The sequence below is a fragment of the Myodes glareolus genome, chromosome 3 (assembly GCF_982192425.1).
Source record: "Myodes glareolus chromosome 3, mMyoGla1.1, whole genome shotgun sequence".
NCBI classification, from domain to species: Eukaryota; Metazoa; Chordata; class Mammalia; order Rodentia; family Cricetidae; genus Myodes; species Myodes glareolus.
In genome coordinates, this window is record NC_142028.1 from 87,083,192 (window position 1) to 87,108,670 (window position 25,479).

Sequence of the window (25,479 nt, forward strand, 5' to 3'; positions counted from 1 at the left end):
CACACCTCTCTCTTTCTAGCCTATTTTCCAAATTATGCCAGTTTCTATGGATACAGACAAACCAGAGCATCCCACTGAGGCCTGGCCATGGACCATCAGTGAGGCTTGCTCTTTCCAGCTCAGAGCCAGGGAAACTGAGGTTATTTTCTGGTGTGGTGGAAAGTGAATGCCAGACACCAGTTCCTCGTCTAATCCCTTGTCTGACTGGCCGCTGGTAACCTGTGGAATAAAGCCAGGCTAAGTTGTTGTTCTCAAACAAGTTTATTTGTAACCGTTTTACATGGCGTGTTACAGAAATTAATGGAAAATTTCTAAAAATTTTGCTGCTCTGTTGAATGCACTGTACATAAAGTTAAAAATAACGTGTCCATATATGTGAACGGACTGTCATGTGAGGTAAAGGTTAAGCAGGTCTAGAAACTGCGACAGTCATTTTTCTCTTTCTCATCTTTATTAAAAAAATAGGTGTCAGAACGCAGAAGTTGAAAGGAACCGAACCCACGGAGTAAACATTGTCTTAAAGGAAGGTGCCCGGTACATTACATGATGGGGTTGCTGGAGACGCTAGGATGAACACAAGTTATCAAAAACGTCTTGCGGCATGTAGAGACCGAGGAGCTATGGGGACTGGGGACAGACTGACAGGTGGCGTTTCCCTGGTTTCAAAATTTAAAGTGACAAATTCAGTGCTTAGGAGTGGATGAGGAAGTGAGTCAGACACACGAATCTTTCCGTCGGCCTAATCAGAACCGTGCAGACTCCCCAAACTCTTTCGGCATTGGTACCTCAGCTCCTACTTGGACACGCCACTGTATTCCTGGAGTAGGGGGACAGTGGTTCTGAACTCACCAAACGGTGCTGGGGGGGAGGGGGAGGGAAATCAGTATTCTGCCATAAAAGTGAAAAAGGCAGTTAAAAATCTCGACCTTCTCCTCCTCACTTTAATGTGTCAGTTGGGCATCTTCCTTCAGCTCAGATCTAGTTACAATCCAGTCATGCTCAGTGAGGGGTGACCATTGGCTGGGCTGTCACCACCTGCTATGACACTGGCTGCAGATGGTACACCTGGAATGGCAGCACCAGTCAGAGTTCACTTCATGTCACAGTAACTCGAGGAGTGGGGATAAGGGTGTGACTCAGATGGACAAACCCAGACAGTCACAGTGAGGGAGACGACAGCACCACTCACGGAGACTTGGCACCATGACGCCAGAGCCACCGAAGCTGTCTCCTGTGGTAACCACCTATCTTGCCAACACTTCAGGGAAGCAGAACGGCTTTCAGGACAGTTTTTGGCCATTATTCCTTCCTATTTCTCCTTTGCATGAGAGGGGCACCTCATCACAGCATGGATACACATTGTGGGAGGAGCCCTGTACCAACTGGAAGCAGCTCCAGAGGGCAGTGAACAACTCTCCCCGTTTCTCAAGTTCTTGGGGCCTTATACAGTAGGGTAGCATTGACATAGATTTTCTAATGGACGTGTGGTTCGTTTATCTAGATTCCAGTGTAAGATGTTGGCTCTAAATAATAACAATTAGTTTGCCATTGCTTTGTGATTCTTATGTGGAGAGTCACTTTAAAAACATCTTCAAAATCATTTTAGCTCCTATTGATAGGAGGAAGCCAAAGCATACAGGCCAATGTCAATGAATCATATCAAGGTAAATCTGACTTTTCAAATTAATAATTACTCCCAGATCCAATCACACGACTCTTGAGGGTTTCCTTCTTTACGTCAAACCACTAAATCCAACACATAACTGCATAGGAACATCAGGAAAACATATTTGACCTGTATAACAATTCTCTATAGGGTAAAAATATATAGATTCTTTATGAAAGTGTGTGCTAAACATATGAACTGACAGTAGACTTTTGTCCCATATGTGTAAAATCAGGAAGTGACTCCTTCTTTTTCATGTACAATCTGTCCAGGGAACTGATGGGAGCAGAAGTGGGAGCCAAGAGGTGAGTGCTTTATGGAATCTGAAACCTTCCTATGTGAGCCTCCTTTCTCTTCCCTTGGGCTTAATCTAAGGACTCTCCAGAAAAATTGGCTCTAAGCCCCGCCCCCTCCTGTTTACTAGCTTCTGATTGGCCCAAGACTTCTGCCTGTCTCTGAACTGTAACTTCCTCCAAGTCATCCTAGTAAAACTGGAGAGGGAGCCCCACCCATCATGTTTTTTTTTTTCTTTTTTTGCACCTTACACTCCTTCGGCTACCTTCTCTACAGTGTAATGGCATTATTAAAAGCATCTTCATTGACATATTTACATCATCAGAACTCCTTAAAGCCATTTCCCTTCAACGGTTAAAGAGTTTAATGGTAAGGTTTTCCTTTTCCAGTTAGAAAATAAAAAAAAAAATCCCATTTGAATTTTCTGATGTACAAAAAGAGATAGAGATGAACCATTTGAGCACAGCGTCAGTTTGTTACGTTGAATATTTATGTCACCATTAGAAAGATGGTTTCTAAGATCCAAAACCGTATTACCAGAATTGTCCCGGAATTATTTGGCAAATGACTTTTCTTTGAAAATGGCGCATGGAGAAGACATTTGTCTGCATGGCATCACGGCAGCGAAGTATCAGAAAAATAAAGAGATCATTTTATTGTACTCAAGAGTTCACAGCTTCTTGGGGAACTGGATGTGTTTTCTATCTTTCTCATCAATGGGATGTGATGTCCTTTGTTACCCCCAGAACGAAGGTTCCATCCAGAAGCTGGCTTTCTTCATCGGAATGCAGGATAACTAAAGGGGTTGTTTTGGCAACATTCTTGAGTATAATGAAGAACCAACCACTTGTTTTGCCTTGTGATTTCGAGTGAATTCACTTCATAAGAGGCTTTCCCTCCCCCACGTAGACTTCACCCCTTTCTAAAAAAAAAAAAAAAGAAAAGAAAGTCCAAAGCCATACAAAAATTTGTACACTCATTATTTCTCAAACATGACACAAGGAGGACAGGGGACACAGGATGGCAGACCAGGCCCTGTGGAGAGATGCCACGCACATCGCCACAGCCGGAAGGCATATGGATGACGACACTGTGGTCACAGAGGATCCCTTGCTTTGGCCTAAAAGGAGTTAGTGCCAACCACGTTGCAATTCTCTGACGCCTGCCACTCCACATCTGTGGTCTCTACAGTGGTCAACAGGTAGCGAAATAAAAGCACAATAATGGTTTCATATCCGGGGCATTTTAGGCCCAGCTGAGAGAGCTCAAGGTATTTCTTGGTTAAGCATCAGCTTGACTGGTGATCAATGTTGGGTTCTGTTTTTTTTTTTTTAATTTATTTTGAAAATATCATTGCGGGGGTGTTGTGTTTTATTTTGCTTTTTTTTTTTTTTTTGTGCTGCCATAGGTATCTGCTGTTGGTTGCCCAAAACCACTCTGGTCTCTCTTCAGACAGTTTTCACGGGGTGACTGTGAGTTTCTCTGTGGGATGAGGTGAGGTGAGAGCACAAGAGAGCCGGTGGCGCCGCTGATCCCCATGCCAGTCTCGAAGCACCCACCACGCGCTCGCGTTGATGCTATTTCTTAGGTCTGTTGATCTGCGCATAGAGAGGCTCTGGCTCCTGCGGACAGAGGCACAACAGTCAGGCCTTCCTCGCTCACACCAGCCTTGCGAGACGGCTTTAGGAAGGAGGGCTTGGGGATAAAGACAGAAAAGGGACAGCTGCGGATGAATGACCTTAGGTTATTTTTGGATTGTCTCAGCATGGTGCTTCTCGTTTTGGCAATGGTTTCAGCTCCCCTAAGAACACATTCAGAGTTTAGTGTGCATGTGTGTGTGTGTGTGTGTGCGTGCGTGTGTGTGTGCACAGTTTTTGCTGTTTTTATACAAGTGCACATGTGTCTAATGCATGTGTGAATGTAGTGGAGGCCCAGAGTCAACCTTGAGTTTCATTCAGTAGGCACTGTATACCTTGTTTTTGAGATAGGGTTTAGCATTGGCCTGGAACTCACCCAGTAGACCAGACTGGATGGCCAGAGAACCTCAGCTCCGGTCTTCTCCACCTCCCAACTCTGGGATTACAAGTGTGTGCTACGGCACTTGTATTTTTTTTTCCGTAGTTTTGGAGTTTGTGCTGGAACTCACTCTGGAGACCAGGCTGGCCTCAAACCCACAGAGATCTGCCTGCCTCTGCCTCCCGAGTGCTGGGATTAAAGGCATGAACCACCACTGCCCGGCCATGCTTTGGTTTTTACATGGATGTAAGGGATCAAACTTATGTTTGTGTGGCACACTTTAAAGACTGAGCAACCTCCTCAGTTCCTAGAGGCAGGCCTCTCTTTGGTCTTGAAGCTGATTCCCCAGTAGGGTAATAATAGCATAGCATAGCAGAGTGAGCACACTATGTTCTGTGTGGTGGGAAAGATACTGATACATTTTGTGCCTCAGTTTCTCCAACTATACCATGGGAATAGTATTGTTTAATTCTACAAAGGTCTTGAGAGAAGGAGATAACTCACAGAAAGTACCTAGCATAATACTTGGTAGTACTGGAAGAAAGCAGAGGAGAGAAAAGGGCAAAGAGGAGATAAGACAGAAGTCCTCATGTCTGCAGAGAGCTTAGAGTTTGTGAACCACTCCCAGGTCTTACCTTCATCTACCTAACAGTCTTGCGAGCAGACTCCTTCATCCTCATTTTGGAGACAAAAGACTTAAGATCACAATTCACGTGCGTGTGCGGAGCATAAGACACCGTGGAATGCTCAGCTCTAAATGGGACACCTATACCAGAGCCTCTCCTCCAAAAGCTCGGGGATCATCTCGGAAGAGGGGGGGTGGAAAGATCTAAGAGCTGGAGGCGGTGGGCGGCTACAAGGAAGCAGTATTTCCAGGACACAACAGGCAGTTGCACATACGAACTCACACTGGTTGTGGCAGCGTACAAAAGACTTGCGCAAGCTCAAGCCAGACACAATACCAGCGCGGAACGGGGAAGTGGGCACAAAGTCTCACCCCCAAACTGAGAAGCTATTAGCAGCTATTAGCCAGCTGCCGGGGGGAGAAAAGTCGGTGTTCTTCAAGGATGCAACCCCCGAGAGGCTACCGGAGCTCTAGTAGATGGTTCTACACCCAGGCACTTACTGGCACTGCTGAGTGAATTCAGTGATGAAAAACAAAACAAAATAAAAGACTCATGACGTTGAGAAAAGATACTGGTGAGGGAGATGGGAGAGGAATTGGAGCGGAGCAAATGTGGGGGTGGATTTGATCAAAACTCATCATATTTATGTGTAAAGGTCTCAAAGAATGAGAATAAAAGCACTCTAAAAATGAAGCTGGGAGAAGTTGAACAGTCTCAAGGTCACTGTGCTGCCTCCTCCGTGTGATGCATCCCACGTTTGCTCCCTGTGGGAACCTGAGAATGGCCTAGAGGATGAACATTGTCTACCCATCGCTTTAGAGATGAGGGATCCAGAGAGCAGCACAGCGCTTCTGTGCTTCCCCAGGGTCATGTGAGCACGGAGGAACCACTCGGGAGCTTCACTACCCTTCACGGGCTCTCCTCGGGGACTGGCTAGAGCTCTGCTCCCTTGGGAGAAGGAGCCTTTTCTGCCCGTCTAGCCACCCTGTGCCGCAATAGAGCCAAACGGTTTGCTCCCCACACTCCATGCTCCACCCATGGAATTCACCCCGCTGAAGGAAACAGAGAGCTAAGTCAATGCCATCTGCTGGGGTGCCCAACTACAGGATGGGGTACCCATCTTCCTCCAGTCCCTACTGAGCAACCCGACTGGTTTTTACACGTAGAAATGTGGCATAGTAGGCCCTCACTGTGGAGATGGGGTGGGGAGACGTCTGGTGAATTAGTGTATGACTATGACACGCTGTCTAATATCTTCCATACTTTGATTTTCTTGTCTTCAACACATTTCAATTTGGCTTTATTTTTCCAAAGGCTGAAATTTTCAGGATCTGTGGCAGGGTGATCAGTTAAGTCCTAATCCATTTCCTTCCAATAGCTGAACTACGTCCACGATCTTCTGTTAGACTAGATAGGATCTCCCTGTTCTGTGTCTCGTGTGTGTGTGTGTGTGTGTGTGTGTGTGTGTGTGTGTGTGTGTGTGTGTGTGCGCGCGCGCGCGTGTGTATGTATGTTTTCTAGGGATGGGGTGTACTGAGTAAACAGGAATGGGATAAAAACTTGGTTAGGAACAGCAAATAAGAAAGGAGCATTTTCCGTCACCATTCACCTCAATGCTTCCTGTGAGACCTTCCTCACTCACTCCATCCTTCTATCTGGGCCCCCCTAGAAATAGAGCTGCCTTGATCTCACCCTACAATTTGCTCTATTCCAATTTTGGAAACCAATTTATCCAACGAAGAATGACACCTAAAACCAGAAGACGACAGCAGGCTCAGACAGGGTAATTAATGCCGCGCGGCATTAACTTTCTGCAGCGGGGATAAATATTCACGCAGGCCCTGCCTGCCGGAATCTAGCTGCAGATACCCATCACAACACTGGTAACAACTGCCGTCAGCTCTCAATTATCCCCACTAATGAAGGGGAGCAGTGGTGTGGAAAACCCCAAGCAGCAGATAGCCCCAAAGTCTCACACTGTGATGCATTGTTCGTTTTGGCAATCGCTTTACCTTCCTTGTTGGAGCTAGGAAATCATTTGATCCAGAAACCTCTAGCCTGGCTCTGGCAAGGTCATGGAGACCTCATTCTTTTCAGTATTCCAGTCTTTTAAAAAGTCTTTTTAAAAGAAGTTGTCATGATTTAGGGATTCTGTCTTCTTGGTTAGCTGAGAATGAAACTTGCCTGGAAAGTGTGAGCTGTTGGGAGATATATGAGACCTGGTTTTTTCAAGTCCTAAGATGTTATAGCTGCATGAACCTTTGGCAACTGTTTGGCAGAGGAGATGAAAGGTCAGAAGTCAAGCCATCTTGCATCTATTAAGTCAGGTTGTTGCTGAAAGCCAGGTACCTGATCCTGCTAAAGTGGTGCTCATTTGCTCGGTCTGCACTGAGTCCCAGCGCAGACTTCAGTCCCAGCCTAGAATTTTAGCAAGTACCTTCTCTTTCTTTCTTGTCAAATTTGTGAAGCAGGAATAAAAATTAAGTAGTGTCATCGTCTTTAAATATAATTCAGTAGGAGTAGATGAGAGGCACTATAATTGTTCCTATTAAGAGATTCCAGGAACACTGCGTGTGTTCTCCATCACAGGCAAGCAGACTTCAGTCCACTGACCAATTCTGGAAGCTGTCTGGTTTTGTTCACGGAGGAGGATTCCAGCCACTTCCCTCATTATGCCTTGTCTTTGCTACTTTCTGCTCACAAGCACAGAGATGCTATGCTGGTCTGTGCAGCCTGCACAACATACACAATACAGTCTCCTGACCTTGGATCTACATGGGCAGTATATTCTTGTATCCATCACCCCAATGGCTGAAGACCACGGTGAAGTCTTCATGCCTACCCCAATTTGACATTTGACTTCCAGAGGTATGTCCAGCATCCTACTGTCTTCTCTACCTGACTATCCATTGAGTACCTCAAGAGTAGCGGGTCCCAGTGTATACTTGCTTGCTTTCTGCTCAAGCAAGCGGCTCTGCACTCTACAACAATTGGTACCTTTTAGTTCTGCATCTCAGAATCTAGATCATCTTCCCCTCTGTATCCCCATGCCCCTCAGTCTCATCTTCAGCTACTTTACCTTTAAATACCTCTTGGCAACAGGTCTGGCTCTCCCTTCCAGCAGAAACTTCCTTTAGCCAGACCCTGGTAATTTTTCCTACTTCAAATGTTTTCCAGCTGGGGACATCAAAGAATGTCACTCCAAGAAGGGCTGAGAAGAGGAACTGTTCACTTCAGAAACTTAGGCTAGACTTGCTTCTAACTTGTACCAAATAGGCAGATTTGAATAAATGAACAACAAGTCTAGTATTTCTAAGGTTCTGTTGTTCAGTTCTATTTTAAAAGGGAATAATGCTGTGTTGCTCCAATCCTTGCACTCAGATGCCGAGGCCATTCTAAGCTACAAAGTTCAATAAAAAATTTTTGGAAGGGTGATAATAAAATACCAAATACATGCATTTTACTTTGAGATTTCCTCAATTACCTCTCATGCATCTGTGAGTTCATGTAGATATGTGTATGTATGGGTCTGTGTGGAGGTCAGAGATCAATCTTGGGTGTTCTTCTTTCTGAGCCATTCACCTTATTGTTTGAGACAGGGTCTCTCACCGGGACTTGGTTTTCAGTGATTAGGCTGCTGTCTGGCCAATGAGTCCCGAGAACCTTTCTGTCCCCACCTCCTAGCACTGGAACTGCAAGCGCTTGCCACCATGCCTGGCTTTATATGTGGGTGCTGGGGATCATGTTCATGTCATACTCATATCATGTGATCCCTGGAAAGCCTAGACAGGGGACTGCTGTATTACTTGTCCTTCTCCATGTGAGGAGAGACACGCTTACCTAAGGCCACTTGTTTCTCAGCCTCATTTCGACTTTGGCCTTCTGCTTTTCCTCTCTTTTATTTACCAAAAACAAACGAACAAGCAAACAATCAACAAGCCACTCAAAACTAAAACCAAAACCCAAGCATTCACTCTCCCAAAGCATTTGAAGCTCATCTTTATCTTTCCCTGAACACTAGGAATTTATCAGGTAACACTTTAAACGCCTTGGGTTCCCACTACGGAGATCAGTATTAAAAAAGTGACAGCGACTTATTATTTATGGCAGTCTCTATTGTTACAAAGGGAGACAGACCAAACGATTCCCATTGTTACAGATGCTACTTTGACTTGACAGCTGGGAAAGTCTGATAGGCAGTTTATTTACTTAGCCATTTAACCAAATAAATGTTTTCATTTTTCTTTCATCCCTTCAAAGGCTTACACTTCGCCCTTAAAATTGCTCCAGCAACACAGAACTGAAGTACAAATTACCTGCCATCCCCACACCAGCCATTATAATATTATTTGGGTTCTCTCTCTCTCTCTCTCTCTCTCTTCCTCTTCTTCTCCCTCTCCTTCTTTCTCTTTTTCCTCCCCTCCCCCTTTCTCTTTTTGTCCCTCTTGACTCAGTCTTTCAAAGATACATGATTCTCCCAGATGGAGAAAGTGAAATAATTGAAAGATATTTTTCTTTATTGCTAAAACAGAAGCGTTTGCTGTTTGCCCTGAAGTTTCCACCTGTGGGGATTGAGTCTGTGTGTTTCCTCTTATGCTAGAGCGATATGGCTTTAACTTATCAACAGTTGTCATCCTTGCTTACTCAGAACTGGGTGGCTATTTCTAATAAAAAACCAGCTGGAGATTGTGGCTGCAGGAGTGATAAGAGGGGTAGGGACTTTGCTTTCCAGCTGCATGACAGCAGAGGGGGAAATAAAGCCAGAGACACACTATCTCTGCATAATCCTTTTTCCAAGTATCTGCAAAAGCACTAAGAAATTACAGTCAGTGAATTTCCAGTTGGTTACGAGTAAAGGGGCTGGGGACAGAAAGATCACATTTGACTTGTGCTATTTTGACACTGATGGAGGGACACAAAGAGTCACGCGAGTTTCCCCGTGAGTGACATAGGGGACCTGCCTGTAAGGTGGGCATTAACTCTACTGCACAGCTTCTGACAGGGAACTGTAAAACGGCCAGGGTGAACTTATATGTCATCATAAAGTATAATCTAGCTCCTCAAAGCTGAGAGGGTCTTAATAGGATTTCCATAGGAACCCAAGATTGCTTTTTTCAGGGGAGGGCAGGGAGAGGTGGCCTATGGGGCTCAAATAGAAGTGATTCTGATTATGGGACACTAGAAAGGTCTCACCTCCCTTCCTCTGCTTTAATCTATTATGGGACATACAGACAGTTATCTAAAAACAGAAAGTATCAAGCAAAACTCCCTAGATATGGACTTCATTCAAACATGGGGCTGAATGCATAAAATCTAAGAATATAGAGCACCAACATATATTGAATTCATACCATATTGATTCTGGTGATACAGGTGGTGATAAGGGCAATTGTGATGGCCATAGTTGGGACGCTGATGGGCTTGCTGAGGAGGGTGGTAGTGAAGGGTGCTGGAGGTGAAAAGAGTGGTCATAATGGTGGAATGATTGCAGCGATGGCAGTGGTGCTGATGCTGGTATGTACTGCTAGTGATACGGTGATGGATACGCTAGCAGCAATGGTGGTAATGGTACTATTAGTGATGGTGGTGATGGTGGAGGTGGTGGTGATGGTGACGTTGTGATGGTGGTGATGGTGGCGGCGGTGATCATGGTGACAGTGAAGAGGGTGCAGGGGCGCTAGTGATGGCATGGGTGGTAGAGGTGGTAATGGTGGTTGCTTTCAGACAATCTATTGCTGGACACTGTATTGAGAACTCCATATACATCACCTCATGACTTCACCCAAATGTCCTATAAGATGGGCATTACTTTTATCCCTATTTTTCAGATGAAAAGAGTGGCCGTGAATCCTGATCAGGATGATACAAATAAGAAGGAAGAATCCAGGTTCTGAACTCTGACAATATTAATCCCCAAGCAGGACTAAATTTTAGGCGGAATTCGCATGGTCTGACTTTATACCACAGATTGGACTTATGGCATATTAGTTAATATCAAGGGTAATATAACCCTCTGCTAGCGGATGAAACATGATCAGAAATGAAAGAATGTCTCTGGCCCAAGATTTTCCACTCTTTTTGTGGCTAAGATTTGAACTCAAGTTCCAAATCCTGAGCTCTTGCCACAGCACCATGCGATGACTACAATCCAGCCACGTCAGATGGAACATCGAAGGAGGCACAAACTAAGGCCTTGTGGGAAACAGCCCAGCTTGAGTAAGTGGCTCAAGCCAACCAAGCTTGTGAAGATGAGTGCTTGAGATGCTGACCTGCCAAGGGTGTAAGTCCAAATACTTCAGTTCTAGGACAGTGCTGGCCACCATCGTGATGAATGGCCTCATCACCTCTAGTTCACTGATCAAATTTTCTAAAGCAACTTTGAGCATATGAATGTTGCAAGACCTCTTGGAATCACCTTAAGGACTCTTCTTATAATCCCTAACATTTCTCATTCCTAGAGCACCGACTTTGCCTTCAAGAGATCAATTCCCATTATGATTGTGACAGATTGGCTTTTCAGACGGGTATTTGGGTTTTGTATGGTATGGCATATTATTACGGATATAAAATGTGACAGAACATATAGTGTGCTAGATTCTTTAAATCATAAAAAGCCTATGAACACAACAGACTTTCAAAACCCTGGGTTAGCTTTCAATTACTGTCCACAGGACTTGTGTGTGCACTAGGTGTGCACTATGGATAACTCTGCCGTGGCCACAGAACCCAGTCCCGCACAGTGAAAGCTGCTCACCATGCAAGTGGCCACGCTGCTGCTGCTCAGGACAAAAGGAATCTTTGAGTTTGGCTTTGCGGTCCTCCATGTTTAGTTTATGGAAAACCAGGAAGATGTCTGAAGGTCACGTTTGTCCAAGCTGGCCTTAGAAATTGTGTCTAAGGAACAAGGTATACTTTTGCCTCCTGAGAAGGTTAGCTTCATCAGGTCTTCTTTATTTTGATCGAATCAGAGCTACTGAAGGTTAAGTTCCAAAAGGCACTTCTAGGGAATGCAAGGATGCCCCTCTCCAATTAGCTGCTGCCGAATCTGCAGTGGTTTGGTGGTAAAGCAGCACAGGCTGCAGCAGAGCTTCCAAGAGCGGAGCCTCCAGAGTGACAGCTCCATGTCTTTGGGCCTCGAATTTCACTGACACACTGGAAGGGGGTACAGAACCCCTCTCAGCTAGATGGGAAGGGCTACTATAACTGCACATCTTGATCAATCTTATTTCAAGCATGGCTTGTTTTTGTTGCACAGTCTGGCTTCTTGGTGCGTTTGATTCGTGACCTCTTTAGATCCGTGGCATGTAGGCAAATGCAGTGACATTTCACTTAAAAAGAGTAAGGCGTCTGGGGCGCCTCTCACTGAGAAACTGTCGTGTGTGTGTGTGTGTGTGTGTGTGTGAGAGAGAGAGAGAGAGAGAGAGAGAGAGAGAGAGAGAGAGAGAGAGGGAGAGGGAGGGAGAGAGAGAGAGGGGGGGGGGGAGAGAGAATGATATGCCCATCCTAGAGGGCCGATGTTTTTAGAAACTCAAGGCACATTAGGTAGTGTTGACTGGGTAGATAGAATAGAATTCTATTACCATCACCAACTCAGAATGCATCGTTAATTAAATAATGAAACTATTTGCCACATTCCCTCCAACTCTACCTCTTTGGGTAGGGTTTTGAATTACCTCAAAGGTCATTCATCCACGTGAGAAAGCAAAGTGCAAAATTGAAATGAGGCAAAGGGAGATCGTTCCAACACTGGGTAACGGGTGAGACGGCTCAGGCAAGGTTTGAGGGGAGAACTACTGGCAATATAGTAACAGGCACGGAAAACAGTGCGGGCATTAGGAAAAGGCACAGATGAGGGGAGAGGGCACGGATACTATCATACAGCACAGGCAAGCAGACAAAGCACAGACACTGGACTATGACGTCAGCGGCACACAGCAAGCAAGAGGGAAAACCTTGCAGGTGGAGGAGATTAAAAAGGACAGATACCTACCCAGACCTGCGCTATCTAGCTACCGTCTTGTGGACTTATATTATCACCACTGGGATCACCACTGGGCTCCCCAAATGGATCACTGGTGGAGGACGCCTGTGATCCATCAGGCTAGAACACAAGAAGATAACACTTTTTTTTTCTCTCTTCAACAAGTGAAAACATAAGGCAACTAAGATTATATTCACGCGGCATAGGCAATGAGTAAATTTAAAGGAGGGCTGAAACTTCTGCCGGAGGATGCCACCGCCCAGATGCGAGAGCTCCTAATGACTTAAAAGGTCAGTGTTTCTGGCTGAGATGCATCTGGGCACACAGCAAAGTCCTTTCGGAGGCCGTTCGGACACCAGCTCTGAGCTGGCATTCTCTTTTATGTTGGCATCCTCATATACTATGGGGAAAATTTAATTTTAAAGGAAAGTAGGGCAATCAGTGGATCACTTACGGCCTCTTGTTCTTCACTCTTGCTGGGACTTTCAAAGCCTTCTTCAAAGATGTCGTCTGTGGTCGGATCACTGGCGTGGGACGCTGATGATTTCGAGGGAGAGCTCTGCCTAGGGGCTGGGGTCGGAGCTATACCGAAAGAGGAAACATGGTAAATAGAAATACAAGCCACAACCATTTATCTTCCTCAGACACACCTGGGGTCCCCTGACGATTGAGTCAAGTCTGCCCTCTCCCCATCTCAGGCCAAATCTATGCAAATGAATTCCTCCCATGTTTATTTAGGGATGCCAGCCCTTGGAGCCTACAGGTCAGTGAATTGGGGACTCTGAACAACTCCTATAGTGCTTCTGACATACAAGCAAGCTGTAACCTGCTGGGCCAGGCTGATTCTCTTCTCTCTCTTTTATCAGAGGACACATTTTAAAAATGACTTTCTTAGATCAGTCACTTTTAGAAAATTTAAGAGCAATAGTCCTCAAACTTGTGAAGCTCCTTTGAGAAAGAGGTTACTTATGTTCTCCAGAAAACTGGAGATGGCTAACGTCTTCACGGCAACTGCTAAGCCAGGCTTCGGATTCTTGCACACGCTCAATAAGCACAGGCTGGACTGGGAGAGCCATGGTAGGCAATGGCAAGCGTGTTGTGAAGAATATGCACCTGCTGCCATGACCTTCCTAAGTCTTTTTCCTCCTCTTATTTTTTTCCAGAGGTTTCTACCACAGACGACGTTGGAAGCTTTTCTTTTAACTTGGCATAGAAAAGTCCGCTCACTGGCTCAATCCCTAGGGATGGGTTGACTGAACAGGTGAGGAGCAATACCATCGAGAAGCGCTCCCAGTCCCACTGTTCCAGGGCTTAGCAAAAACCTCGAATTTTATCAGGACGTGAACGACTGCAAAAGTTACTCTTGATCTTTTACCCTGTGGGCACTATTTCTATCTCCCTCATCATTCACAGTATGCCAACGAGGCTACCACTGACCAAGCTCCTTTCCTTCCTTGTGCTCCTGTTACAACTACATGCAGTAATGTACACTTCCTTCAGGTGTTCAGAGCCAGGGCCCGGAGAGGCATGGGCAAGCACTCACATCTACAGAGGTGTGCCTATGAGTTCTGGGATGGCACAGATGCATCTAACATTACTCAGTCTTTCCTATTTGAGGTGTTTTGTTTTTATGCTTTGTTTTCGAACAGTTAATGTCTTGCTCATATCTTGAAGGGATGCGGCTAGAGAAGAGGGTACAAAAACTGACGCTACATATTTTATTTAAGAGAAAACATTATGTAGATCTTGTTTCATGAGCTGGTTTCAGAGCAAACTAGCTACACGAGGTTTAACGCTGTAAAAGGCTGCCTTGCTGAGTGGGCAATATTAAATAATTGGGTTCCGAATTGTGTTTGAGGTGGTATGTCGCTTACAAAAGGCAGGGGATCCAGGCTGAGTCATCCATTCTAACAGTATACTGATCACAGTTCCCCAGTGGGACCACCGGGAAGGCAGCTAGAGTTTATTTGCACAAGCTTCTCAGTTGTCACAAGGCTTTACGGTGCACTTCAGTATTTCATGGTCATGTTTTCTCAAGGTGGGTGGCCATTTTGCCCCCCCCCCCCCACCTCAGGGGACAATGGCAATGTCTGGGGTTATTATAGGCTATGACAAGTAGAAGAAAGGGAGGAAGATGATGTTTGCATCTGGTGGGGAGGAGCTAGAGAAATGGAGGAAGATGGTGTTTGCGTCTGGTGGGTAGGGGCTGGAGGACTGCGAAGTAAGTACTACATACTACATGTGACAGTCTCCTGCAACAATCATCTGTCCCCAAATACCAACACTGATACACTGGCTAAACCTTCCTCTCAAACACAGTGATGGCGGGCTGGCCTTTCGGGCATCTCATTTCATTCCCTACAACCTTTTCTAACGTCTGGATGTGCCAGGCACCCCACTAATATGCTGAGAAGTGTGGTGTGGGGATGAAGGCAAAACAGTCCCTGTCCTCAAAGAACTTCCTCGTTTGTAGGCAGCCCATGGGGTTCCCTGAAAAAGGAGACATGTGCTTTTAAAAGGCTCTTGTTCACTTAGGCATGACTGTTATTTCTTTAGCATTTCATTTTTTATTCATTATTCCTCATTGAAACCCCACGGATTAGACTTAATAGAAATGCCTTGACTATGTAGCACCCATGGCCTGTGTGCAAGGCCTTCATTTTCAGAACAGCATTCTGAGCCTGGCTGAATGACACAATCTAATTGTATTCACATTAGATATTTTTTTTTTTTGACAATTCATGGTATTGGCCATCCAGTGATCCGTATCACCGGTGACAGTAATGAAAATGCCAAAATCATTGTACCATGAACCTTTTCTTTTCCCTTATCAATTGTCAAGGCCCAGGCTGAGTCACTAAAACACCTTTTTTCCGATTGTCTGACAAGCCCTCGCGTGCTCAAGTGTATCTGGATTCCGATTCGTCAACAGGCTTTCTATTTTTGGTGTTTGCAATGGGAAAAATAAGCGGAAGCAGAGGCCCCACATGCTCAGGCCAGAAGGAAGGTGCTGCTCCCCCAAGGGGTCCAGAGACTCAGAGCGATGATTTGCTCTGTCCTAAGACACAGCTTGTCACACTGGAGCCAGCACTAGAAACCTGGCCCAGGAGCCTGCAACAGTTCCCTGACCAGGATCACCATGAAGGAGATCCTTTCATGTTGCAATGCCTTTAAATGGCTGACTTTAGAGCGTTAAGAACCACAGGGCCCGTGGTTCTTACCTTTTTAGAAGGTAAAACTATTACTGCAAAGCACATAGTCAATAGGAATAAAAAGCCCTCCATGTTCCCAGCTGGGGCTGTCTGTCCATTCTCGTTCCATTCAACTTGGTGTCAATCATCAGGCCCCGAGATGACCTCATGGTTATAAACTCTGCCTTACAACTCCCCTGATCTTAATTTCCTTTCTAATTAGTGGGCCTTGTTTTTAGATTTAATTAAATTAATTAATTAATTAAAGCGTGTGTGTGTGTATGCACACATGTGTGCACTCGTGTGTGTGTGTGGGTGTGTGTGGGTGTGTGTGTGTAGGTCAGAAAATAACTTTTGGGAATCAGACCTCTCCTTCCTACCATGAGTTCTGGACACTGAACTCAGGTCTTCAGGTTTCATGGCAAACACCCTCACTTTCTGAGATCTTTCTGGCCCCTTGTTTCCACTTTTAAAACATTACATTTATTTTCAATTTAATAAGTCATGCTAAAATTTGTTTGCCATAGGCTAATACATACACAAATCACAAATGAGCATATCAATGAAACCTTAAGAAGTACAGTGATGTTGTGGACAAATGCCAGACATGTATTCACATTGTCAGTGAACCTTACTGCCATTATCTGTCACATAGATCGGGGGGAACTTGGTCTCAGTGTTATGTAGAAAGAGAGCTAGAGAATGAGGTGTGTGTGTGTGTGTGTGTGTGTGTGTGTGTGTGTGTGTGTAACTGGTAGCTGAGTTGGTGGCTATGGGGACTGTTAACAGTGGTACTATCAAGCTTGAGATGCAAGTGAGATAGATTCTGACTCTCGTAGCTTAGTTACCAGGAAAAGGTCGTTATATCCATCAGGATTTAGCCCAATGAAAGGACACTCACGTGAGTTGGTGGACGGCGTGGTGGAAGTCACAGGGGTCAAATTCAACTGGGAGATGTCAAAGTCATCACAGTCGTCCGTGTCTTGTGCCACCCCGACTTTGTTGAAGTAACTGGAGAAGGCCTCTGAGGTACAGGTCAGGGAGGGCTGGTCAGGCTTCCGGGAGGGCACGGGTGGAGGCTGGACCATCTGGAAATCCTTAAACATTTCCTTCCCCATTTTCTGCCTGGGCTTGTCGCTCTGTGGACTTGACCTGGCAGAGTCATTCGTGCCGGGGACCGTTGCAAGGGGGGTGAGGGGACCTTGGAACATGGCAGCTGGTAAAGGCATAACAGTTTGTGTGGGCATGAAGGCGGCTGGCGGGAACTGCCCGGCCACGGTTGGCCAGGGTTGCTGGGTGGTAGGAAAGAGGCCCGGCTGGCCCCACGCGATGGGTTGAGCTCCTGGCATCACCTGAGCAACGGGCGGCTGAGTACCCATGGCGATCTGCTGTTGAACAAGGGGCTGCTGGCCCCAGAAGGATGGGAGGACGGCGCCCATAGCGACATAACCTGGAACGGGAGAGAGGGAGGGTCAGGCATCCGGGATAGAAGAGAAGTCTATGGAGCCTCGGAGTGATTGACAGCTATGTACTGCCCATTTACAGCGAGGGAGCGGAGGTCTGACTTTTCACCTCAGCCTCTGAAGTTCTGGCAGTCCAGTTTCGTGCTGCCCTCTGCCTTCCACCTGGGAAACTTAATGAAAGTTAGCTTCAGCCACCGAAACTCTTCTCAGTTGACCAAGCAGAGGCAAAGTGAAAACAGGGGCAAGGCTGGCTGCCTCCCACTGAGACTCTCCAGCTCTTGAACTATGAACTCTGGGAAAGCACAGCAATGGTAACAATGTTATTATTCCCCAACTCAAGTTGTGTTTCATTCCCTATTTATGACCTTCCCGATGAGAGGGTCGCCTGGCCCCCTGCCTCCAGAAGGTCCAGAAGGTCCTGAGCTCAAGAGCCTATGTCTTTCTCATGTGGTTACCCCAAGTCCTAGCACCCAAGTCCTAGCCCAGTCTGCCCTCTGTAGACGATTACTCTGTGTCATGGAAGCCATCCACACCTTGAATAGAGAACTATTTAGCCTTCAGATCACCCTGCTGAAATCGAAGATAATGGATGTCCAACTTATAGACAGGGACGTGGAGCACTGGGGATGCATAGGCCACTGGTCCACATCCTCACACAATCCCTGCATGTTAGATACTGTTATGTCCATTTAGGGATGAGGAAAGCTGAGTCTCAAGGGAGGAAAGATAATTGGCTGACTGTCACTGTGGTGGCCCAGGCTACCATGTGGTACGGCAGAATTATCTGTATTCTGTCAATCATGTATTTTAATAAAACGCTGACTGGCCAGGCAGGAAGTATAGGCGGGCCAACCAGACAGGAAGTAGAGGCGGGGCAATGAGAAGAGGAGAAGGCTAGGAAGGAGGAAGTTAATTCCTCCATTCCTGCCCAGACCACAGAGAAGCAAGTTGTAACCTGCCCCGCTGGAAAAGGTACTGAGCCACATAACTAACACAGACAAGAATTATGGGTTACCATAAGATGTAAGGATTAGTTAATAAGAAGACTGAGCTAATGGGCCAATCAGTTTATAACCTAATGTAGACTCTGTGTGATTTTCTTTGGGACTTGCCAGCTGTGGGGTACCAGGCAGGACAGAAACCCCAACAAGCAGGCCCCCTCATATTACAACCATGGAATGTAGCATACTCTGGAAATCCTTACATTTCCTTATGCTTCTCCAGGGGCATGGTGGCCACTTACATGGACACCGAAGCCTAAGAGACAAGTGGCCACTCAGTCACAGCAAAGGGTAGAGAAGCCAGCTTTGCCCAAAGAAGCACTTTAATGGCTGCCAGAATGAAGCTGTAGGGACAGCACAGTGAGATCAGAATGAAAAAGGGAGAGGATGCAGGGTATCCTAGCAACATCTAAAGGGATGATGGGCAGGTGCTGTGGCAATGATAACATCATGGTTCATATCAGTATCTCTGGTGATTCCACAGTGATGGTGTACAGAGTACCTTGTTCCAGTCCCAGATTTAACTGTCCCTCAATAGATTGATTCAAGGGCAAGGCAACAATCCCAGTCTGATCATTTCTATACCTCCCTGCCACGCTGCCCCAGGAGGAAGCAGGGCACAAGGACTTCTTGCTGGTGAATCTAACCAGTGTTAAAGTCTTTTAAACAATGAAACAGACATCCTAACAGACAAGTCCAATTATCCCTGGGCATGAGGGATACGGTTCAAAGTTTAGATCTGTTCACTGTTTCATCTGTTGCCCACGAATGCAGTGATTTGACCTCCCGACACACTCAGTGACAAGCGGGTCACTCTTTTCTGATGTACTTTGACATACCTAAATTATTCTCAGAGGGATTGCCCCCTAGGAGTAAAGAGGAAATTTGTGAGATGTTTTAGTTGTTATGGTAACTACAGGGAAGTTAAGGTAACTACAGGTCTCATGGTATTTAAGGGGCCACCGGCATTTACAGCTGATATAATTTGTGAGACCAGTGCACAGGAGAGTGAACAATTCCACCTTCTGTCTATGAATGGGTAAAGCCTACATGGACTGAATGACTCAGAAATTCGGTTTCTTTGTGTAGAATCAACGCCCATGACTCCCCACAATTGATACAAGTTTGCACACTCAAGGGAAAATATATATTTTATTTCCTCTGGAATGCTCAAGGATTTTTTTGTTTTGTTTTGTTTTGTTTTAAAAATGGTGGTTACAGACAGAAACACGTCTGCTGGAGGCTGGTCTCTGCCTGTATTTTCAGCAGTATTTACTGGTGACTCTATTATCAGATCATCTCATTACTCATCATGTCCCGAAGTATGGTCATGCCTAAGTATTTCTAAATTGAAATACATGCTTTTATTATAAATCACGTCTCATTTCAATTCCATACTAGCAGTATGACATTATACTGATTAAAAGATGGTGTTGGAACATCATGCTATTATCTGTGAGTTTGGACACTGCAGACGCTTGCGACAGAAAGAATGATCTAGGCTTCACAAGTGGCGACTTAAATATCCATGGACCTTCAGTGACTCTGGTGAGGGTCATTAGTGAGAGGGTAAAAACTGGAGGTTTCTACCCAGTCATGCCACCACCCTCCTTCCCACTGCTATTCTAAAACACAAATACATCTGTTCTTTGATGATGGGATTATAACCTTAGAAAACCTACACTAAACTCAAGAGACTGCAGGGTCTAACCTACTGAACAGACTGCTTAGCGGTCCAGTACACTGGGGACGGAGTGACCCTTTTTCTTTCTGATTGCATGGCTGACTGGGAGCCACTGCTCCCGGTGACTGCCCAGCATCTACCGAGAGCACTGAACCACATATTGTTTCCCTGGGGAAAGATCAACATTCACATTGTGGTTTCTATTGAATGCATATTGTCATCACACAAACACAAAGGAAAAAATTCTAAGGAGAAGCATTCTGAGCCACAAGTTAGGAGTCTATGTGGCACTTCACTGTCTTGTGCAGAAGGCTCAGAGAAGGCTTGGCTCATGAGCACCGGGTGGTGTATGGATCAAGAGGACGGACATCTTCATCTTTTTCTAAGAGCGTTATGTAAGATCCACAAGTACTGTGATCTCTGATGATTCTACTGCTGATGGCAGCCCCTGTCCCATATTTTGTTTCTTTTCTTCCCCCCTACAGGGAGCTAACAGATGGGCTATGAACAATTTTTGGGAGAGAGCTATTAGCATGTCTCTCTGGCTTCAAGCCATCTGCTCCAGACCACAGTACAATATTCAGAAGAGAAAAAGGCAGCATTGGGTAATTGTCACCATGTTGGGGGGTTTACAGATCTTATTCAATCTTCCTTGTTGAGGGAGGAGGGCTGTGCAACCTGAGTTTTTCTCAAGCCTGGGAGCTACTGCTGTCTAGCCACAGGTCTTACACATGCCTGAAGGCATACCTCAGCATCAGGGCTCTGGCATCATTGGTCTCAGTGAGCAGCTTCGTGGAGGCCACTGCAGTCACCTAACGATTTGTTAGCTGCAAACTTGTTAATGTGTGCAGCAGTGGAAGGAGGAGGTGCCAACAAGCATCTGTTTGTGTCACCAAGCTTGGGTAATACAAACCTCTTTGCTGCTAGCAAACTGCATCCCCACCTTGCAGCTAGGGGCTATTTTTTTTCAAGTGTTAAAAATTGCAGTTTATAACAAGCCGCCAGCTCTGGGGACAACCCTACCCATGTCTGAGGAAAGGGAAACAAAACCAGACTAAACTATAAGAAGCACATTGAAAACAAGGGGTCTGTATTTGTATAGAACTTATATGGTGCCTCCTAGACACATTGCCCCATTTGACTCATTCATTCATCCAAAAATATCCATGCTGGATGCCTGGCTTTGACTCAGTCTCTAGAGATGCAAAGAACAATGCAGCAGTCCCCCGTTTTTGGTGGGGGAGCAGGTCCTTGTAGTAAGCCTCTTGAGTAGCTATTATTACTATCTGTTTAATCTGTATGCATAAAATCCTACTTCCACGAGGGCACAGCCTGCACAAGCCACTTATATGAGCAGCAAAGCAAGGACCCCTGGTAAGAAGCACATAGCATCCACAGAGTTCTTCCTTAGAGCAGATTTCTGTGCAACATTACAAAGGTCTTCTAGAAGACACCACGTACAAGGCTCTCAGCACAGCTCTGGGAAATCAAATCACCATCCCTCATTTTCACCCCTAAGGGCCTAGGCTCAGCAGAGATCGGGCTGGGTCATCAGCAGCTGGTTGGTGGAGAGCCTACGTTCTCCAATCCACCCAGGCTACCTCTGCCATGAAGAGCCAAAAGACTAAAGACCTAAACTTTACTATATGCATTTAAAAAGTTCCAAGAAGATAAAGGAAAAACAAAACAAAACAAAACAACAACAACAAAGATTGGGCAGGACAGGGCATGTCATTTGAGTTCTGTAATCAGAGCTACAATAAAATAATAACAGCCTTTTCCACATTGAATGCCTATGATACACCGGCATTTTCCAAAGGGCTTAGTTATCTCATTCAGTTCTCATGATATTGACACAAGGTCTTGCTTTTCAATGCAGGTACGAAGATGAAATTTTGCCTCTGACAGATTATCTGCCCCAACATCTTAAAGCCAGGATTCAAGACCGGCCAGGAGATTTGGGGGTCCTCAGCAGCAGCCATCCTTTGTGGGACTGGGCCCCGTCTTGACCCTCTCTCCCTATTGCTGGCTAGACAGATCAGTTGTACAAGGTGCACAGAGGCACAACAGCTGGTGACACTGGAACACCAGGCCCGAAGAGGGAAAGGCTCCCATGATCGCCACCCAAGGACTGCCTCAAGTATATTTTATGTAAAGACAGAAAGCGAAAATATACTAACGCAAATCAATTTTAGAATGATGCTCTGAAGGCTGTTCAGATTTTTTACTAATCTGAAGGGACAGCACCACAAAAACAGACAGCTCGAAACATAGCTGGTTAAGTAGGAGGAGACTACACTCTTGAAGCTCACCCAGGATAAAGCAGAGCAGTACTGTGTCTAACAAAGGTCTCTAGAACATTTGTAGTCAAATATGAGTGCAGGGGGAGACATGAAGTCACATCTAGTACCATTTGTTCTTGACAGAGAATAGAATGCAAGTAGAAGGGGTCAAACTTCTTTCTCCTGCCTGGAACACCCTTAACCAAGAAGCCTATTGGCTTCTTTGGCCCTTTACCCTCTTGGTGTTGCCCTACTTAAGACAGCCTTCTGACCATACTCTATTTGGCCAGAATTCTCGTGGTCACTCTCTGCCTTATGCATCTTTTCATCCCCACACCTCTCATATTCTAATGTATTGCACAATTGATTTACACTACGCTATATGCCCCCAGCTAGAGGGAAGCCCTCTATATTTACTGATGTACCCCAATCACCTGAGACAGGAGCTGGCATTTAGTGGGCACTCAGTGAATACGTGCAGAGGAAGCACACATGAAGATCAGTAAGTATGGGGTCTAGCATTGTTATTACTGATCCTTATAGACAGAGCGATGGGGACCAAGTGTGGGTATGTGATGGTAAGGTTCAAGCTCAGGCATATTCCCTATAGTTATTTTTATTCATATTTTAAATGACACATTCTATTTTATCATTTTAATATCCATTTCATACTCAGAAAATAAGTCATCACCACTATCCCATTTCAGAGATAACTAAAACAATTCAACTGGGGAGCTTGGAAATGCACACATGTCTAGGCTGCCTGTAGATACCAAGTAAGCTATCAGTCAAGGCCAGTCACCACCAAGCTTCTAAAAGTTTGTGATGATCCTTAGACTCAAGAGGAGGAGCTGTATTCCAGCACAGCCTATGAATTTTTAATTTACGTACAATAACAGCAAGGTTTATATTTAGTAGCGAGAATTTGCTTCTAACACTATATAATTAAAATTAATTATTTACATAAAAAGCACAAGCAGATTTGTAGTCTAAAATATTCAAGCTCTCATTTGCTGTTTATAAAAATAAAGCCAAGAAAGAGATAGTGAGCCTCCAACTCAGTGAAGGTAGGCAGAAGGAAATGGAATGTTCCTCTAGGCTTTTGATAGTTGAAAGAACTAGACTCTCCCGTCAGTGGCCCTTTCCAAGTGGAATGGCCTGGCTACCTGGAGTGGCAGATATCACGGACACAAAGTATAACCCCTGAAATGCTACCCATCTGTAACTTACCTGCAATACTTTGGTCATAGACATTTTTACCCTGTTGTAAAGATACATGTTAAAAGGATACTTGAAAAATGAAAAAAAAAAGATATTTTCTGACTCTCTAAAAACCACATTCTCCTCTCAGTTACCCACTAGCAATTCACTGTTGTCCTACTTGGCTCTCCATGTGGGTGGGGGACTGCTCTTTCCTTGAGCCCAGCAAGGACTTAAGAGGCCTGGCTCCTCTCTTCTGGGCACCATCTTCCCTGCCTCTGGCTGTAGTGATCAGGAGGGAACGGACCTGATTTCTACATCTGTGTGCACGATGCGTTATTTCTCAAACAACCCTGAGTCTGGAATTTTCCAGGTGGCCTCAGTACCCACAGCCTTGTGTTTGACCACCTGCCCACCGACACGGCTGCCTCAAGTCTCCTGATGAGCCACAGGTGAGAACCAGACTCAGGTGCTCTAATAGTATTCAGGGCTGGTTCTGTGAGTTGTCCGAGTGAGGACCACAGGACGTAGGAGGGAGGAAGGGCGGGCTTACCTGAGGGTACAGCAGCAGTGCCAAAAGACACAGAGCCAAACACATCTGCACTCCCCGGAAGCGTCTGCGATGACGACGGGAGGAAGGCATCACCTGGGGTTGCAGGAGTCTGCCAGACAGAGAGGGGCAAGGGAAGAGACGCGTGAGACCTGCTCTGCTAGCAATCCACGTAGGCCTGGAGGGGTGGGAGTGACAACCAGACACAGTCCAAGTCACTCATGTGCTTCATAGGCTGTGGGCTGGGGACAGAAGCGCTACTTACCCCCTCCCTCCAGAGCTGCAGTGGGGACTAAATGAAACCATGCGCCTAAACGATGATTTTTTATTAAGTTTTTCTTAAGCCACTGTGCATGGGCATATAGTCGATGCTCAGCACACAATGGCCAGCGTGCAAGTCCATTGGAGTCCCTACCTCTGGGGGGCTTCAGGCCACCAACATATTCCATCATATATGGCTGTCGCCACTTGCAAGTGGTCAGTTCAATCTGAAATATACACACTTGGGCCCTACTGTATTCTCGGTTTAGAGTGTGTCGTTGATTAGGGGGTCAGTAAACAGTTGACTAAATAAACAAGGCTTGGCGAGTGGATGGAGTGCAGGCCTAAGTATCCTGGAGCCTTGCAGACTATTGCTTGAATCTGAACCTCCCACTTGCAAAAGAAAGAAAATATTTCTGAGATGACCATCTAAGAACCACAGTGTATCTGGGAACTTCTAGAACCAACCTGGCCCAAGTTGCAGCTCTAGGAAGGTCAGATGCATGCTGGGTAAGATGAGAGTTATCAATAAGATCGGCACCTGTTAACTGTATAGGCTTTTGCCTAAGAAATGTAAGCCGGCTGGATGCCATAATATCCTTATTGGTCCCCACCCCCTCCGTTGGAACAGACTGGGGCAAGCAATTAATCCTGAAACCAAGGCAATTAGACAGGGCCATTTTTAGACCGTCAGCTTCCGGGACGAATGGCATTGTTCGGAGGATTACTAAACATCCATTTGGATGGCGCTTGGGTTCAGGGCCAGAAATGCAGCCCTGAGCTGCTGTGTTAAGCATTTTTGCACATAGTCAGAGCTGCTCTCTTTCCCCCACATGGCCTCGAAGATGTCACGTGTCCTTCCTGGGTCTGGGTTTGCTCATTTGTGCAAATGCAGGGGTGAGGAAGGGAGAGTACTTTAGGCGGGCTCTTGCCAGTTTCCTACCCCAGAAGTTACCTGAGGCTGCTGTAGGAGAGAAAGGCTCAGGAGAGTGGCCTGGCTTCTCTGGGAACAAGACAGGGTGCCGGGCAGCTGTGCCTGGATTCCCCAATGGCAACTGTGGGCTGTGGGGTCTCAGGCTCTCTGTCCTTGGTGGTGAGATCACGGCCCTTTCTCTGGGAGGTGCAACTCTGCCAAGGAACCATAGCACTGCGCCTCTGTTTGCACAACTGTGTGCTGCCCAGAGGGGCAGTCCATCCCCAGCAGCCTCAATTGGTACAGCTGCAGCTGACTGCTCTCTCTACATCTCTGGGGAGCAGTCAGAGT

General features: G+C 45.9%; 1 protein-coding gene across 6 annotated transcripts in view; it reads right to left on the minus strand.

Moving 5' to 3' along the window:
- Positions 1 to 242: 242 nt before the first annotated feature.
- Dab1 (DAB adaptor protein 1) overlaps positions 243 to 25,479 on the minus strand; it is a 1,122,840-nt gene continuing 1,097,603 nt past the window's right edge. For all 6 annotated transcript variants that reach the window (XM_085686340.2, XM_085686342.2, XM_048453230.3 and 3 more), the window contains 5 exons: positions 23,958 to 24,066; positions 16,676 to 17,224; positions 13,038 to 13,165; positions 12,593 to 12,703; positions 243 to 3,582 (listed from right to left, as the gene is read on the minus strand). In XM_085686340.2, coding sequence (XP_085542466.1) covers positions 12,608 to 12,703; positions 13,038 to 13,165; positions 16,676 to 17,224; positions 23,958 to 24,066 — 882 coding nt within the window. In that variant the 3' untranslated portion in view covers positions 243 to 3,582; positions 12,593 to 12,607. The remainder of the gene's footprint in view (positions 3,583 to 12,592; positions 12,704 to 13,037; positions 13,166 to 16,675; positions 17,225 to 23,957; positions 24,067 to 25,479) is intronic.